This window comes from Elephantulus edwardii, unplaced genomic scaffold, assembly GCF_000299155.1.
Source record: "Elephantulus edwardii isolate Elephantulus edwardi_28Jun2011 unplaced genomic scaffold, EleEdw1.0 scaffold00164, whole genome shotgun sequence".
NCBI lineage: Eukaryota > Metazoa > Chordata > Mammalia > Macroscelidea > Macroscelididae > Elephantulus > Elephantulus edwardii.
This window is the reverse complement of record NW_006399914.1, coordinates 7,388,949-7,405,069: the sequence shown is the minus strand read 5'-3', so window position 1 is coordinate 7,405,069 and position 16,121 is coordinate 7,388,949. Positions and strand designations below refer to the sequence as shown.

The 16,121-nt window shown below is 35.9% G+C and overlaps 1 protein-coding gene across 4 annotated transcripts in view; it reads left to right on the top strand.

Annotated features, from left to right (window-relative positions):
• DMXL2 (Dmx-like 2) overlaps positions 1–16,121 on the top strand; it is a 179,006-nt gene that overhangs the window by 82,470 nt on the left and 80,415 nt on the right. For all 4 annotated transcript variants that reach the window (XM_006895319.1, XM_006895318.1, XM_006895317.1 and 1 more), the window contains exons 7-13: positions 1,076–1,254; positions 4,587–4,770; positions 7,157–7,331; positions 10,479–10,718; positions 11,192–11,463; positions 12,114–12,798; positions 13,136–13,257. In XM_006895319.1, the coding sequence (XP_006895381.1) occupies positions 1,076–1,254; positions 4,587–4,770; positions 7,157–7,331; positions 10,479–10,718; positions 11,192–11,463; positions 12,114–12,798; positions 13,136–13,257 (1,857 nt within the window). The remainder of the gene's footprint in view (positions 1–1,075; positions 1,255–4,586; positions 4,771–7,156; positions 7,332–10,478; positions 10,719–11,191; positions 11,464–12,113; positions 12,799–13,135; positions 13,258–16,121) is intronic.

Below are 16,121 nucleotides of genomic sequence, written 5' to 3'. Positions count from 1 at the left end.
CAGAGATCAGGAATCTATAGTGATTGAGCTAAGAATGGTTTTTGCCTTTTCAAAGTATCAATAGAAAAATAAAAGATAAGAACAAAGAGAGTGTTCATCAGAGACCTGTGTGGAATATAGAGTCTAACACATCTGTTACATGGCCCTTTATAGAAATAACTACTGACTTCCCACCTAGATCTAGAAGCAATTTATAGTTAAAAAATGTTTCCACCAGTATCACCCTTTTGGAAAGAAAAAGATGAAAACAATGACTGATAATGTCACATCCTTCTTATCCTTAGCACTGGTAATAAAAGGTTGCCATCTGGTTTCAGAAAGCTTTTCTAGACAATGACTTAAAAAGAAATTTTAGTGGAGAAAATTTGCCATTAGTCTCCACTTGAAAAACACTTAGAGAAGATTGATAATGAGCAAACTGTCTATTTGCTTTTCAAGAATTGTATTTCATTACAGTGATAAACACCATTTTAGATTCCATTTTATACTACAGGCAGTCCTTATCTTATAGATACATTCCACTCCTAAATCTGCCTTTAAATGGATTTTTTTCTATAATTATATTTTATTAATTTTCATAAACATTTACAGAGATTTTGGGCTTCCATTCATTCATTGTTGCATTATAAATGGATTTTTTTATGCAAGCTCAAACAGGTATGGTTATTATCTACTATCATTTGGTCAAGTGTTTATCTTGTTATCTAGTATTTAGTACACCTTTCTGTGCATTGAAAATACTAAAAAAAACCCCTTCAGAAACACTAAAACATCTTTAATGTAATAATACAGTGTGACAGAGGTAATGTTTTGTTCCCTGTTATGAAGTGAGGCCAGATTGTCGTTACCAACTGCCATATTCAATTCAGATTTCTAATATAATAGACTCCACAGTTGGTTTCTAACTATGGGTTATGAGTGATTTAGGCATTTGTAACCTAGGAACTACATGTGTGTAGTATACATCACATGTTAACTTTAAGGTATTGCTTAACTTTAGTAACAAATTCAAGTCTTTAAATTTTGAATTATAAATGTTCAGATTAATTTTTTGTTCACCTATCTATTTTTGCAGGATGATTGTCTTTTGAAAGTGTGGTATCCCATGACCGGTTGGAAGTCTTCAATTATACCTCAGGATCATCGTGAAGTGAAAAGGAAGCAGTCATGTTCTCAGTTCTCCTTTGTTTACTTGGCACATCCCCGAGCTGTAACAGGTTTTTCATGGCGCAAAACTAGCAAGTATATGCCCAGGTTAGAAAAATGTGTCAGAAAACTTCAAATTGTATGCTTAAGTATTTATAAAAATAATATATATAAAGATAATGGTTTTTCTTACTGTAGCATGCATCATGGTGATGATTGAGAATATAGGCTCTGGCACCAGTAGCCAGGAAATTAAAAGGCGCATTGCCATGGGAAAATCTTCTGTTAGGGACCTCTCCAAAGTACTGAAGAGCAATGGTGTCTCTCTGGAGACTAAGGTGCGTCTGATACAGGCCCTGGTCTTTGCAATCACTTGTTATGCATCAGAGAGTTGGACAATGACGAAGGAGGATAGAAGGAGAATTGATGCCTTTGAGCTGTGGTGCTGGAGAAGAGTATTGAGAGTACCATGGACTGCTAGGAAAACAAACAGATTCTTCCTGGAAAGGGTTAAACCGGGTTTCTCTTTGGAAGCAGGGTTTCTGAGGCTCCGTCTAACATACTTTGGACATGTTGTAAGAAGAGACTGGTCCTTGGAGAGGGACATCATGCTTGGGAGGGTGGAGGGACAGCGCAGGAGGAGAAGGCCCTCTATGAGGTGGATTGATTTGGTGACTGTGGTTATCGGGATGGGAGTGTCAGAGACAGTGCGACTGGCACAGGACAGAGTATAGTTTAGGGCTGTTGTGCATAGGGTTGCTATGAGTCGCAAGCGACTCGACGGCACATAACAACAACAACAACAATTAAAAAAAACCCCACAGAAACTGCCTGACTTCACAACCTGTTGTTGTCAAAAACTGTATTAACTTTAGACCAAATTACTAATTCCAAGTGCATCTGTTTTTCTCTTGTAAAATGACAGTAGTAATCATACCTGCCTTAGAAAGTTGTTATGAGGCTAAAATGTATTTGTGTGTGCCTTACACATAGTATGTGCACATGTAGCTATTGTTACTGTTAGTAAACAGCTGTGGTATTAGAAGATTGTAAGAAAAAATGTGCACAAGTAGCAGGAAAGCACACATGGAGAGGAAAACCTTCATGAAACTCAAATTTGTTGTCTCTGAGATGTGGCTGACCCTCCATTGGGTTTCTGAGGCTGTAAATCTAGCAGAAGATCCCTCATCTTCTGCACAGCTGCTGGATTTGAATGACCAGAGAGGTCTGGCCCTTGAGTCAGCAGCACAGCTCTCTGTGGACCACACTGCCAAAGCTCTGTGGGAGAAAAGGAAGCATGGTGTTAAAGAATTGGCTGTTGATAAAGCATACCCTAAAGACCCCCAGTGGTGGAGTTGTTAAAGTATTTGACTTCAAACTGAAAGGTTGATGGTTTGAATCCACCAGCTGTGATGAGGCAATCTGCTTCTATAAAGATTCTGGCTTAAAACCCATTATGAGACAGGTCAGCCCTGCCATGTAGGGTCATTATGAGTTGAATTTGACTCAACAGTGATAAGAATAAATGATAGGTTGTCTCATTTATTTTATTGCAGCTTACTTTATCACACTTCACAGATTTTACATATTGAAGCTGTGTATCATCCCTGTGTTAAGCAAGATTATCCAACGGTTTTCCCCCACTAGCTTGTGCTTACTCCATGTTTCTCTCACATTTTGGTAATTCTCTCATTACTTCAGACTTTTTCTTAATGCTGTTATACACGTAATAAACTACAGTATAGTATAAATATGTTTTTTGTATACATCAGGAAACACAAACAAACTGTGTAGATTCAGTTTATTGAGTGGTCTGGAACTGACCCTATAATATTTCTGAAGTATTTCTATATAGTGAATAAAGTTGTTGTTTTTTTTAAAAAAAAGTTTTTGTGGTTTTTTTTTTTTTTGCTTATTTTAGGGCTGTCAACAGAACCTTCGCAAAGGATTTATTAGTTTAAGTTTTTCCTCACGTTATGACGTCTTTTAAACCTATTTAGAAGATTGATTAAATAAAATACAAACAGCTCATACAGATAATTGCTGTATTATGTGGTGATGTTGTTGTTAAGTGCCGTCGAGTCCTAGGAGACTCATAGAGACCCTATGTGGTATAGGCTTTATGTGATAGAGCTCTGAAAAAGCTGTTGGCGAGGTTACTTAGAGAACTTTGTTCCTTCTGAGGACTGTTTTACTGAGTATATCGTAGAACTGTTTATACCTGCTTCCTGAGGATTGTTTTATTTACTGAGTGTATCAGAGAACTGTTTATACCTGCTGTTGGGAAGTACAGCACTTAGAATTGCTCAGGAAATAAGAACCTGGAAAATTTATACATTTTTGGAAACAAAAGAAAAAAGATTACTCTGCTTAAGTTATTAGCATCTATAAAAATATTTGCAGAATATTTTACTTTTAATGGGATAAAATTCTGTGTGAGGATTTTTTTTCTATTTCCAACTTAAAAAAAGTATTAATTTTAATTAATATTTACAGAGATTTTGGATTTTCATTCATTCATTGTTGCACTTTTTTCTTTACCCCCTCACCCCAGTTCGCTCCTCTCTTTGAAAAGCAAAAGATAAACTTTTTTGTTTATTTCCAACTTTTTTAAATTGAGATTTTAATGAAAGATTATAGAGAACTTGGATTTCCATTCATTCATTGTTGCACATTTTCCTCTCCCTTCCAGTTCGCTTTTCTCTTTGAAAAGAGAAAAAAATTCTTTCCTTGTTAGACAATCCCCCCAGTCCACTTTACTATGTGAGCATTTTTAAAAATTGTTGAATGATTTTTGTTATTCTTTCAAAACCAGCTATTAAATGACTTCAACTGTTTAATGATGTTCCATTTTTAATTTTTAACTTAACAGAAATTGATTTATGCTTTAGAATTCTTTTCTCCTTGTTTCAGTATGAAAATGCTTATTTAGAAAGGCCCATTTGTAGCTGTTTAGATTATAAGAAGGTGCTAGGAAAGGCTACAATTGTTGATGTGATTATTATAGCCATTTTGTCACTAACAATACTTAATTGTCTTTCACCTCTTGGTATTTTATTTTCTCCATGTAGTATAGTTTGTCGAACAATTGGACACATACTGCACTGGGGTTTAGGTTTTTATTTAAGACTTGACTTTAATGATGAAAAGTGAGTGTCCCTTACAGTCGGCTTCTGTTTTATTATAACTGATTACAGCCCGCTTTCTGGCCTGTCACCTTCCAGATATGAGCAGGTAATATGTAACGCTGGATGAGAGTATGAAATAATCAGTAGAAACTTTTTATCAATCTTATAAAACAAACTACCTATAAATCATACTGCTGATTTTACACTTATGCCATCTTTATCCATGAAGAGCCACATAGTAGCAGCCTTTACTAGATTGATTTGTGATATTAATATTGATAGTAGCTTTGATTTCTTTCTCTTTGTCATTAGGGGCTCTGTTTGTAATGTGTTGTTAACATCATGTCATGATGGTGTCTGCCGGCTCTGGGCAGAAACCTTATTACCAGAAGACTGCCTTTTGGGTGAGCAGATTTGTGAGACTACCACTTCCAGCATCGCCAGTGATCTTTCTCAAGCTGGGATGCACAAAGACAGAATACAGCATGCTCTTGAGGTACTTTATTACATAGGATGGTGAATGAATTGTGAAGATATCTGAATCTGGTGGAACTTTCGTAACCAAGGATGCAGGTGGTACATATGGTACATACAATAATGCAGATAATATCAGTGAATTAATTTATGCCTGCCAGACTTCTCACTCATTTTATCAGGTTGGTGAGAGGCCAGAGGCAGATGGTAACTATATTACCCTTGTAGTCTCCACAAAGAATATGCTTTTATTTTCTTTTGCATGCAGATAGGAAAATCTATAGAGGCCAACAATTTTTAATAGTAAAACATGTTACATATTCTTAGAATCATTGTAATGAAATTTTTTCACTTCTGATTCTTGAAGATTAAAATTTACTTTAGTGTTCTGATAAAAAGAAAGATTTTGATTCTAGGATCCCTGGAGGCATGTTGTTGTTAAGTGCCGTCGAGTCGCAGATGACTCATAGTGACCCTATGAAGGAGAATCCTCAACACTTGGGTGTCTGTCATCCTCTCTCCAGGTTCTTAGGGTTTCCGGAGGCAAGCTGTTACAGAACCCTGAAAGGTCCCCTGGAGGCATAGTGGCTAAAGAATTTGACAGCATTATAAGTCTGTCAGCTGATCTGTGGGAGAGGATGTGGCAGTCTCTTTCCATAAAGATTGAAAGCATTGGAAACCCTATGGACAATTTTGCTTTGTTCTGTAGGACATCATGAGTTTAATCGATCTGATGGCAGTGGGAGGTTTCAGTATTTTGATCCTTAAGAATAAGATATTACTAAGACATTAGATACAAGAACCTACATAATTACCTTTTCCATAGTTTATTAAAAATGTCATGAAAGTGAAATATTATTACCCGTTTCTCTATGTAGCATAGTAGTACTTTCAGTCTAAGAAATTGGATTATTTACAGGCAGCATTTTATTTCCTATTTTGATTTGGGAATAACAGCAATATTAGACTACTAATTTTCATAGTTTTTCTTGGAACTGTTTTTTCCCTACAAGGAATATGTGCTTATTCTAAAGTTAAATTAAAACAAAAAATCAAAAGCACTGTCTTTGAGTCTGTTTGGCTCATGACAGTGCTGCTTCAATTCATGAGGCTGCAAATCTCTGTGGGAGGAGATTGCTTCCTTTTTCCTCTCTCATAGCATCTGTAGACCTTTTGTGTCTAACACATAATGCATTATGGGACCAGAGCTCCTTAGAACTAGATTATTGTTACATGCTGATGATTCAAAACCTACTCATAGCTGAACCTCCCTTGGCTTTTCAGAGGCTGTAAATTGCATGGGAGAAGATGTATCTTTTTCTCATAAAGTAATTTTATCAATCCAAACTGTAGTATATTGGCCACCCAAAGGCAAATGGTTTGCATCTGCCAGCTGCTCCGCTGCCGTGGCTTCTGGGAGGAGATACCAGATCAAACCCACTGCTGTCAAATTGGTTCAGACTCACCGTGACCCTCCATCTGGTTTCGAAGGCAGTAAATATTTAGGGAAGGAGATTGCCTGTCTTTTTCCCTCAGAGCAGCCGATGGATTCAGATGGCTAGCATATCATTTAGCAGCCTGCTATGTTACACACTGTGCCATCAGTACTCCTTGTAAAGGGATAAGGGCTGTGGAAATTGAAAGGAAGGACCAGAAAAAGAAATGATAGGGCTTGGTGGTGAATTGAATCTGTTAGTGTTTCAGAGAGCTTACCAAAATGTCCTGCACTGCTCTATGCTTTATTGAATTCAATGTGGAGAATATAGCGAAAGAATGGAAAATGAGTAAGTATAGGATAAAGGTAGATTTGATTACAGAAAAGGAAATACTTCGAGGTGAATTATGATGTGGCAAAGTGATCATGTCCTGTTGTCCAGAATAGACATGATGATCTGGTATGCTAATGAGAGTCTGTACTATTGTATAAATATATCTCAATTGAAGCAAATTTCATTTGCTAATACTTCAGTGTTTTTTTCCTATCTTACCTAAGTTTCTTCTTTTTATTAGTTTGTATTTCTGTTCTCTAGAATTTTAAGAAAGAATATTCTTATTTCTGGTATGATATTTTCCCTTTACTTTTGTGATCAATAAATTACATTTTATTATTGGAGTATCTTGAAAAATAAAAAAATAAGCAACAATAATAACAAATATACCAAAATAGACTTTGGAATTCCTAATTTTAACAGGAGTTATTTTATAGGTAACAGTAATAAGTATTTCTGAGCCAAGATGAAATTGACAGCAGTATTTCTAGCATTGTTCTACTGTATTTAAGAAAATATATTTTTTAGTAGTTAGATTTGTCTGAGGGAAATGTTTAAAACCTTAATAATAAGAAGTACTTTGGTTGGCATTTATTAGACCTTCTAGAATTTGAGTCAGTTGTTTACCTTTTGTTTCAGACAATACACCATTTGAAAAACTTAAGAAAAGGACAAAGAAGATCTTCTGTTCTTGTAACACACACTGATTTGATGCCTGACCAGATGGGGACACACGAAGTTCGGAGACACATTTCTCACCATGCTAATGCACTCTGTCATTTTCACATTGCGGCAAGCATCAACCCTGCCACAGGTAAAGGACAAGAAAGTTTTGTTTTGTATCATTAACAACTACTTTCATTCACATGCCAAATTCGCATTCATTTTCAGACTCTCTGCTTGTACCTTTTCTTCCTTTTGCCCTTATTTTTTCCCCAAATCATTTGAAAGCAAAATTTTCCAGAATGTATCTTTAAGCAAAAAGGGATTTTTCCCAAATAACACCATTATCACATGCAAAGAACCTGCCTGACATTGGTACATGGTATCATAAATAATAGTTTATATTCAAATATAGACTTTAGGAAATGGATTCAAGATCCAAAGATCAAAATTTGCATGTGGTTGTTGTTTCTCTATCACTGACTCACCCTTACTTGCTCCTAGCTTTCAAGTTGGAACAGACCCATCACTGACCCTCCAACAGGTTTTCAGAGGCTGTAGTTTGGAGATTGCCTATCTTACTCCAAAGAGCTGCTGGCAGATTTGATCTGCACACCTTTTCCTCAAGTCTAGAACAGTCCATTTGATTTTTTTGTTTGTTTTTTAGCTGTTATATGTAACTATATATATATATATAAAACATTTATTCAGTGTCATGATCAGACTATTTGGCAGTCAATTGAATGAGTGCAAAAAACAAATAGATACATTAAAACCCTTGTTTTCAGAATGCTTTACACTCTCCACAGAACAGAAACTAGAATAACCTGTTTGTTATACAGTTAGTCACACATACAGTCCTTGAGTTTTTTCCCATACACATGAATATTATCTAAAACATGTCTTTTTTGTAGCAGCTAGGCCCTGCCACCACTGTGCTTGGCTGAGTTCACAAATCTTTTGCAACCTGTAGCTTCCCTGCCCCTTCTCTGACTCTCCTTTTCTGCTAAGTTCTGTTTCCTGGAAGTTACTAAAGCATCTCCCCTGCCATCACAACTGTGACTGCTTGAACCACCAAAGCCTCCTTGGTTTTGTGATTTCGCAAAATAGTGACCTCCACCACCAAAAGGGCCAGAGCTTCTGCCTGTAAAGTTTCCTCCTTTCATGGGTCCAGAATTTGAAGATTGATGGTTGTAATTGTCAAAATCATTGTAGCTTTCTCCACTTTCAAAGTTGCTTCCATCATTACCAAATCCATTATAACCGTCTCCATGGCCTCCATCTCCTCCACCGCCACGACTGCCACCAAAGCCACCTCATCCACTGAAGTTTCCTCCTCGACCAAAGTTGTCATTCCCACCAAAACCACCTCCATGGCCACCACCAAAGTTTCCAGAACCACTTTGACCTCTCTGGCTGGAAGAGTCACTGGCCATCTCTTCTTGCTTTGACAGGGATTTCCTTTCTTCACAGTTGTGACCATTCACAGTATGATATTTCTGAATAATGATTTTATCTACAGAATCATGTTCATCAAAAATTACAAAAACAAAGCCCCTTCTTTTTGCCACTGCCTTAGTCAGTCAATGATTTCAGTCACTTCAGATTTCCCCTACTATTGATATAATTTTCACAAGTGATATTCTTTAGCATCTTCTTTAATTCCACCAAGAAAGATCTTTTTCACAATTAAGTGGGAACCTGGTCTTTGAAAATCTCCTCTTGGGACAGCCGTCTTAGGTTTCACAACTCTTCCACCCACCTTGTGGGGTCCTGCATTCATGACTGTGTCTTCCTCTTCCACAGTTGAGTATGTGACAAACCCAGAGCTTCTAGAGAGCTTGGTATTAAGATCTCTCTTTACCACACAGTCTTTGAACATCCCCAATTGCTCATTATGGCTCCTCAGACTTTCATCTGTCATTTCAAAGCTCAACCCTCCAATGTATAGTTTCTGCAGCTGCTCAGGCTCTTTAGGAGACTCTGACTTAAGCATGGCAATGAAATAAACAGCAGCATTCTCTGACAGAAAGGCTGTCACATTGTGAATAGTCACAAAGTTTGAATGTTTATGAGTAGATTAAGCTTAAATATTTTAAACAAGAATATAAACAGTGTAATGTTTTCTTAGGATTGAGTTTATGAATCCCACTTTTTAGAATCTGTTTCATTTTAATAACAAAGCTAGGATTTAGGGCTGTCATCTAGGACCTTGGAGAAAAGAACAGTTTAGAGCTTTCTCTAACACGTAACATTTATTAAATAGAGCACTAATAGACTATCCTGTGCATTTTATCTTTAGACTTTTCATTTCCTTTTGTGGAGGAGACAGTTTTGCTATTTATTCTGTAAACGAGTAATTTATAATATGGATTAGGAGCACAGAGATTAATATTTGGATTGTTGGGTTTGAAGAAATCAATTTCAGTTTTCACAATTAGAGAAATTTGCTGGATTTAGAAGTTTGTCAGGTGGGCTGTCTGCCTTCTTAACATTATTTTCCCTAGTCTTTTATGTTGTGGTGGTGTTCTTTGCTGCCAAGTTGGGACTAACTCATAGCTGACCCTCCAGCAGGTTTTCAGAGGATGTGAATCGCATGAGCAACTGGTAAATTCAAGATGCTTGCCTTTGGGTTTTCTTTATCCACCACACTGCTAGCAGTTTTAAACATTTTTAAAAAAAACTTAGAAGGATACTACAGTGAACACTCTTAGCTATTCCACTTGGATTCAATATTTTTTAATATTTTGCCAGTTATTTTACTTTCAGTTTCTCCTCCAGTATATATTCACATGAGATTAAGGAACTTACTTTTCAACTGAAGTTGCAGATACTCTGATTCTCATTCTTGTATATTTTAATTTTCTTCTAAGAATAAGGAAATTCTTAGTTATAAAAATGATAATCATTATCTTTCTCATAACTAAGTAGAAGTTACATGATATGCATTATCCATATTTAGAATTTTACAGTTACCTCAAAACTGTTTTTATAATTGCTTTTTCATATTATCTTTTTTACCTCCCTCCTCCAAATAGGATTCAGTAGAGGTTCATGTATTGCATTTCTGGTTGATTTTAAAAGGAGTAATTTAATTTTATATAAGTCTTAGATAATTATTTCTTAATATTTGTTTTTACCAGTTGTTGATAACTTTTTAAAAAACAAATTGCTGTTGCAATAATGTGGGCTTGCTTAAGCACATTTTTCTGTGTAAGTTAGTTATTATAATATTTATAATATTTTTAAAGAAACCAAACATTAACATGAAATCTTTCCTTTTTTTTTGTTTCCACAGATATTCCCAATGTCTTGGTTGGCACTGCATTTAATGTTGATGATGGAAATGGGGGCTTTGTAGTTCATTGGCTAAACAACAAGGAATTTCATTTTACATCATCCACTGAAATATTTATGCAGCAGTTGCGAAAACTTTCTGAAAAGCAGGGAGATCATGAGAGTGATGATGTTGACAGAGAGGATGAGGAACGTTCACTGGATGAGAGAGAGAGAGGGTTACATATGAAACTAGACCATGGTTAGTGTCCTGTGCTGTTAGAGTTATTCTTGATTTAGAAGTAACAGGTTTTTTGTGGTACCACTTTAGGTTCGAATCCCTCCTTTTTACTCTCCCATTCATTCTGCAACTTTTTCTTGGTCATCTATGATGGATCAGGAATTTGGCTAGATCTTGAAAACATCATCTAACATTATATGTTTTCTTACTTTTATATTAATACTTAATATTTTCTTGATTTTGCTTGGGGTAAGAATAATGATAGTATGAGTGAAATTCGATTTATTGGAAAATAAGAAATAGAAAAAAAGGACACAGAAGGAATAGAGTCATTAATTTCAGGCTACAGAGTCTTTTGTCTTTTGATTATAAATTGGAAAAGAGATCTATTGGTTTTAAAGATAATGCACCATTTTATAGTATGGTACACATGGATGAAAGTTCATTGTTACTACATATTAAGTATGTACTGATAAGTGTGTTTTCTGGTTCAGAGTTATCCCTGGATAGAGAATCTGAGGCAGGTACAGGATCATCAGAACATGAAGATGGAGAGAGAGAGGGAAGTCCTAGGACCTCCTCACGACCTCACATCCTGATGCCACTGCCTACAGTCCTGCTTGATCGGAAGATTGAAATGCTGCTTACAGAATGGAATAAGAATCCTGACATGCTCTTTACAATACATCCTGTAGATGGTACCTTTCTAGTATGGCACGTAAAGTATTTGGATGAATATAATCCTGGGATATTTAGACAAGTTCAGGTATATATTACTGATGAAGCAACTATTGCATTTCTTTTTAAAAAGTAAGAATTTCTCCTTGAAAACAATGTATTCAAATTTTGTAAATAAACTAGTAGAAAATTAAAAGATACTAAAATAGGTGTTTATGATGTATGATGTTAACATATGTAGATTTAGTAGTTTTTCAGCATTAGTCAAAATGTTAGTTGTTTTTATAAGCAACTAAGAATATAAGCTACCAAAGGAGATCAGTGGCTATAAATTTTACAAGCCTGATCGATTAAAAGGAAATTTATTTGGCTTTGAAATGTAATACTGCATATTTGGATATGTACGCCGATTTTTCTGGGACTTCACAACCTTATGGATGAAAATGAGACACTACCCTGAAATGGACCTCAGGGTGGGCTTTCCCTTACCCTGATTTTACCACCTAGATCAGGCTGCCTTTGTTATCCTTATCAACTTGATTTCTATCTAGAGCTCTGCATTTGATTTACAAACAAGAGGCACTGTAAACCTTTCCCCTAGAATCTTGTGCAAGTCCACAAGTAGATAATGCATTTTAGATACTTAGAAAGAATTAGCCTGTGAAACGATTGAAAGTGATATGTGTCTGTTTGCACTGCATCATATAATTATGGGTTTTGGTGTTTTTTTCTTTTCAGGTTTCTTTTTCTTCTCAGATTCCTGTTGCATTTCCCTCTGGTGATGCAAGCTCTCTTAGTAAAAATATTATGATGTATGCCTGCATAAATGCTACAAAGGATTCTTACCATGCTCCGTTACACCAGGAGATGGTGGCTCCAGGCAGTCCTCCTGGATCACAGCCCTACTCCAGATCACATAGTCCAAATATGAACATTTTAGCTCCCACAGTAATGATGGTCTCTAAACACATCGATGGTTCTTTGAATCAGTGGGCTGTCACTTTTGCGGATAAGTCTGCGTTTACCACTGTTCTTACTGTATCACACAAATTTAGATACTGTGGTCATCGATTTCACCTCAATGATCTGGCATGCCATTCAGTTTTACCACTGTTACTGACGTCATCTCATCATAATGCTTTGTTGACTCCTGAATCTGATTCAGAGAATAAATTAGGTAGAATAAAGGATCCTATTAAACATATGAAAGGTTCCTTAAAGCAACCTCTTAGGAATGCAGCAACGTGTACATTTCATGACCCTAATGCTATCTACAGTGAACTTATTCTGTGGCGTGTAGACCCAATAGGACCTTTGTCTTACACTGGAGGAGTTTCAGAATTGGCACGAATTAACTCATTACATACCTCAGCCTTCTCTAATGTGGCTTGGCTTCCAACTCTTATTCCAAGCTATTGTCTTGGTAAGTATTTGTTTTTATTTTGAAATGAATAAACACTTTTAAACTATAAGTTTGTTACATGTATATAGCTTGTTGTCATTAAGAGGATTTTAAAATGAGTTTTGCAGAATGTAAGCAGTGAATTTCTTTTTAGAATTTTTAGAACTGAGCTTTTAGTTCCTTCCCTCAGTCTATTTTCTGTTCTATTTCTTGTTAGAACAATGATTGCACACAAATTTTATTTACGATTCTGGACCATGACGTAAAAGTAAAGTATGAATATTTAGGCCTCAGACTTCAGCCAATTATAAAAGAGAACTACACATTATAATGCAACGCCTTTATTTTACTTTTTAAGGCACATACTGCAATTCTGCAAGTGCTTGCTTTGTTGCTTCTGATGGCAAAAATCTGAGACTTTATCAAGCTGTGGTAGATGCAAGGAAATTATTAGATGAATTGTCAGACCCAGAGTCTTCGGTATGTATTTACTAATTTTTACTAATATATCAAAGCTGATGATTCTGTTTTTAATGTTGTCTACACCTTTATCTACCACCTGTGCCAGCAGTATTTCAGAGAGCCAGCAGGACCTCTCAGGGTAGACAAGGTTTGGTGGAACTTCCAGAGTGAGGCAGAGTAGGAAGCAGAACTGGCTGGCCACTTCTGAAATAATGGGCTCTTGAAAGCTCTGTGAATAGCAGTGTAGCATAGTCTAATTCAGTGCTGGAAGAGGAGCCTCCAGGTTAGAAGATAGCCACAGTGCTACTGGGCAAGAACAGTTTCTTCAAAGCAGAGTTTGCCTAATGTGTATGGCCCAGGCTCAGGCAGGGGTTTGTTCTAATGTACGCAGGGTTACTATGGACCAGAGCTGATGTGGTGGAACCTGGTGGTTAGGTAATAACAATACATTCTTCATTCTATGTTAGACATACTATAATTTTATGCATATGATTCACACGCTATACCTCTTTCTTTGTCTTGCCAGCCAGTCCTGCCCATACTCTTCCAAGTATTTTCTTAAGAATACCATGCTAGATTTGGTGGTGTGATAGTTTGGATTTCAGACATTTTAGTAGAGATGTGTTATCTATTTTAATTTACAATTCCATAATAATATACCAGGAGCTCTGCTGGCCAAGTCCATAGGGAGTTGTGCTGCGAACCCAGAGGTGGCACCTCTCTGGCAGTTCAGATTAATCATCTAAAGATGAAATTCTCTGCCAGTGCAATTTATAGCCTCGGAAAACCTGCTGGAGGGTCAGCTGTGAGTCAGTCTGACTCGATGACAATGACTCTAACTTGACTTTGATAATATATAATGGTGAGCATCTTTTCGTATGCTTATATCCATCTGTGTATCTTCTTTGTGTGGTCTCTGTTTTGGTAGTTTGCCCATTTAAAAATGAATTTGTTTTGTAACTGTTGATTTTTAAGGTTCTTTGTCTATTTGGGTTGCAGATCTTTTATCAGCCAGGTGTTTTAATAAATGCTTTTTGTGGCTGCTTTTTTCATTCTCTTAACAGTATCTTTCATGACATGGTTTTTAATTTTAATGATGTCCAACTGTCCAGTTTCTTCTTCTGTGGATCTTGTCTTTGGTGTAGCTGAAAACTCATTCCTAAGTCCAATATTATCTCGATTTTCTCCAGCCTTATCTTCTGGAAGTTGTATAGTTTTGCATTTGACATTTAGGTCTGTATTCTATTTCAAGATAATTTTTGTGGATGATATAAAATCTTTGGATTATTACTTTCCCCATGGATTTCCACATGGAAACAGCATTGTTTGTTGAAATGACTGTCCTTTTTTCATTACATTGTGTTTATTCCTCAAAGATCATTTGACTACATTTGCATGAGTTGTTTCTGGGATTTCTATTATGGTTTTGATTTATTTGTGTATTCTTTTGTCAGTGACATACTGTTTTGACTACCGTAATAAGTTTTAAAGTAAGTCTTGAAATTGGCAAGTGTTAGCCAATCAGTATTGTGCATGCATTTCCTGGCTTATGCATATCTGTCTTACAGATAGCTTCTTCTTAACCTTTTGATGATGAGGCCAAACAAGAACAGACCAGAATTTGTATGATTTGGGTAATTTGTTATGGCAACCACAATAGGAAGAATGACAGGTCAGAACCCAGTAATGGAAGACCCATTAGAGGCATAGTAAGCCCTTTCGTGGGTGTGACTGGATTACTGGCCAGACCGTGGAGAACCACACATTTAAAACCATGTAGCTGCCATCTTTGAAGCCCTGTTTTTATGTAATAAAAATTTACCCTCACCTTGAAAACAATGCTTTTTAAAAAATTCTTCATCACACTTCTCACTTGCTGCAGGTCCAGCTTTTAAATCACTTCTAAGTCTTTGCTTTCATGAATAGGCTTCTGCTTTTTTGGGCACTCAAAAAAGACTGAAAAAGAATTGGATATTCACTGTTACAACTGACTTGTAAATGCTTAAAGACACAATAGAAACAGATCTCCTTTGTAATCTGGAGGTTGCCTGCATTGGCTATTCTTGGTCTTGTCTTTGCATAGAAACTTCAGAATCAGTTTTTCAGTATCTACAAAATAACCTACTGGGATTATGATTGTAATTATGTTGACTCTGTAGATCAAATTGGGGGAAAGCCACATATTAATATCATTAATTCTGTATATAAACATGAACCTACTTGATTTATTTAGATTTTTAACTTTTTAATTAGAGTTTTAGTTGCCTCAGAGAAAAACTGTTTTAAACTTATGTATGTGTGTATACATACATAAGTAAAACGAAATTTTATGAAATATTTTCTAATATTAAACATTTTTTACATTGCCTTTTTTATTCCATTCTATTAGAAAATGTTTGTGAGCATATAAATTGCTTTGATTTAATTATTTATATCTTTCAATTTAAGAAATACTGCCACAGATATTTTTTGTGTGTGTGAATCTGACAAAAACCCATATGAAGAGTCTTACTTTCATTTAATAAACAAAATGCGAGCTGAATATGTGGGGCAATCTATTGAGTAACTTATTTTTGCTAGGGAAAAACCAAGTAGATCTATGATTACCTTGTATTTTGAGAAGGAATGTAATAAATACGTAAGTATTTTGCCCTTGGAATTATAGAGTAAGGAACAATAGACAATGATAGGAATCAGGGACATTTAATTACAGAGTTAGTGATTAATGAGGGTGTGGTGGGAGGGAATGATCCCCTGAACATTTATTGGTTCTTTTGTCTTACATCTTCCCATAGATAAGGAGGAAGTAAGAATGCACAATCATAACTAAAAGCTGTCTCTGAAGACATTTATTTTAGTCTTGATAGTGATAATATTATTCC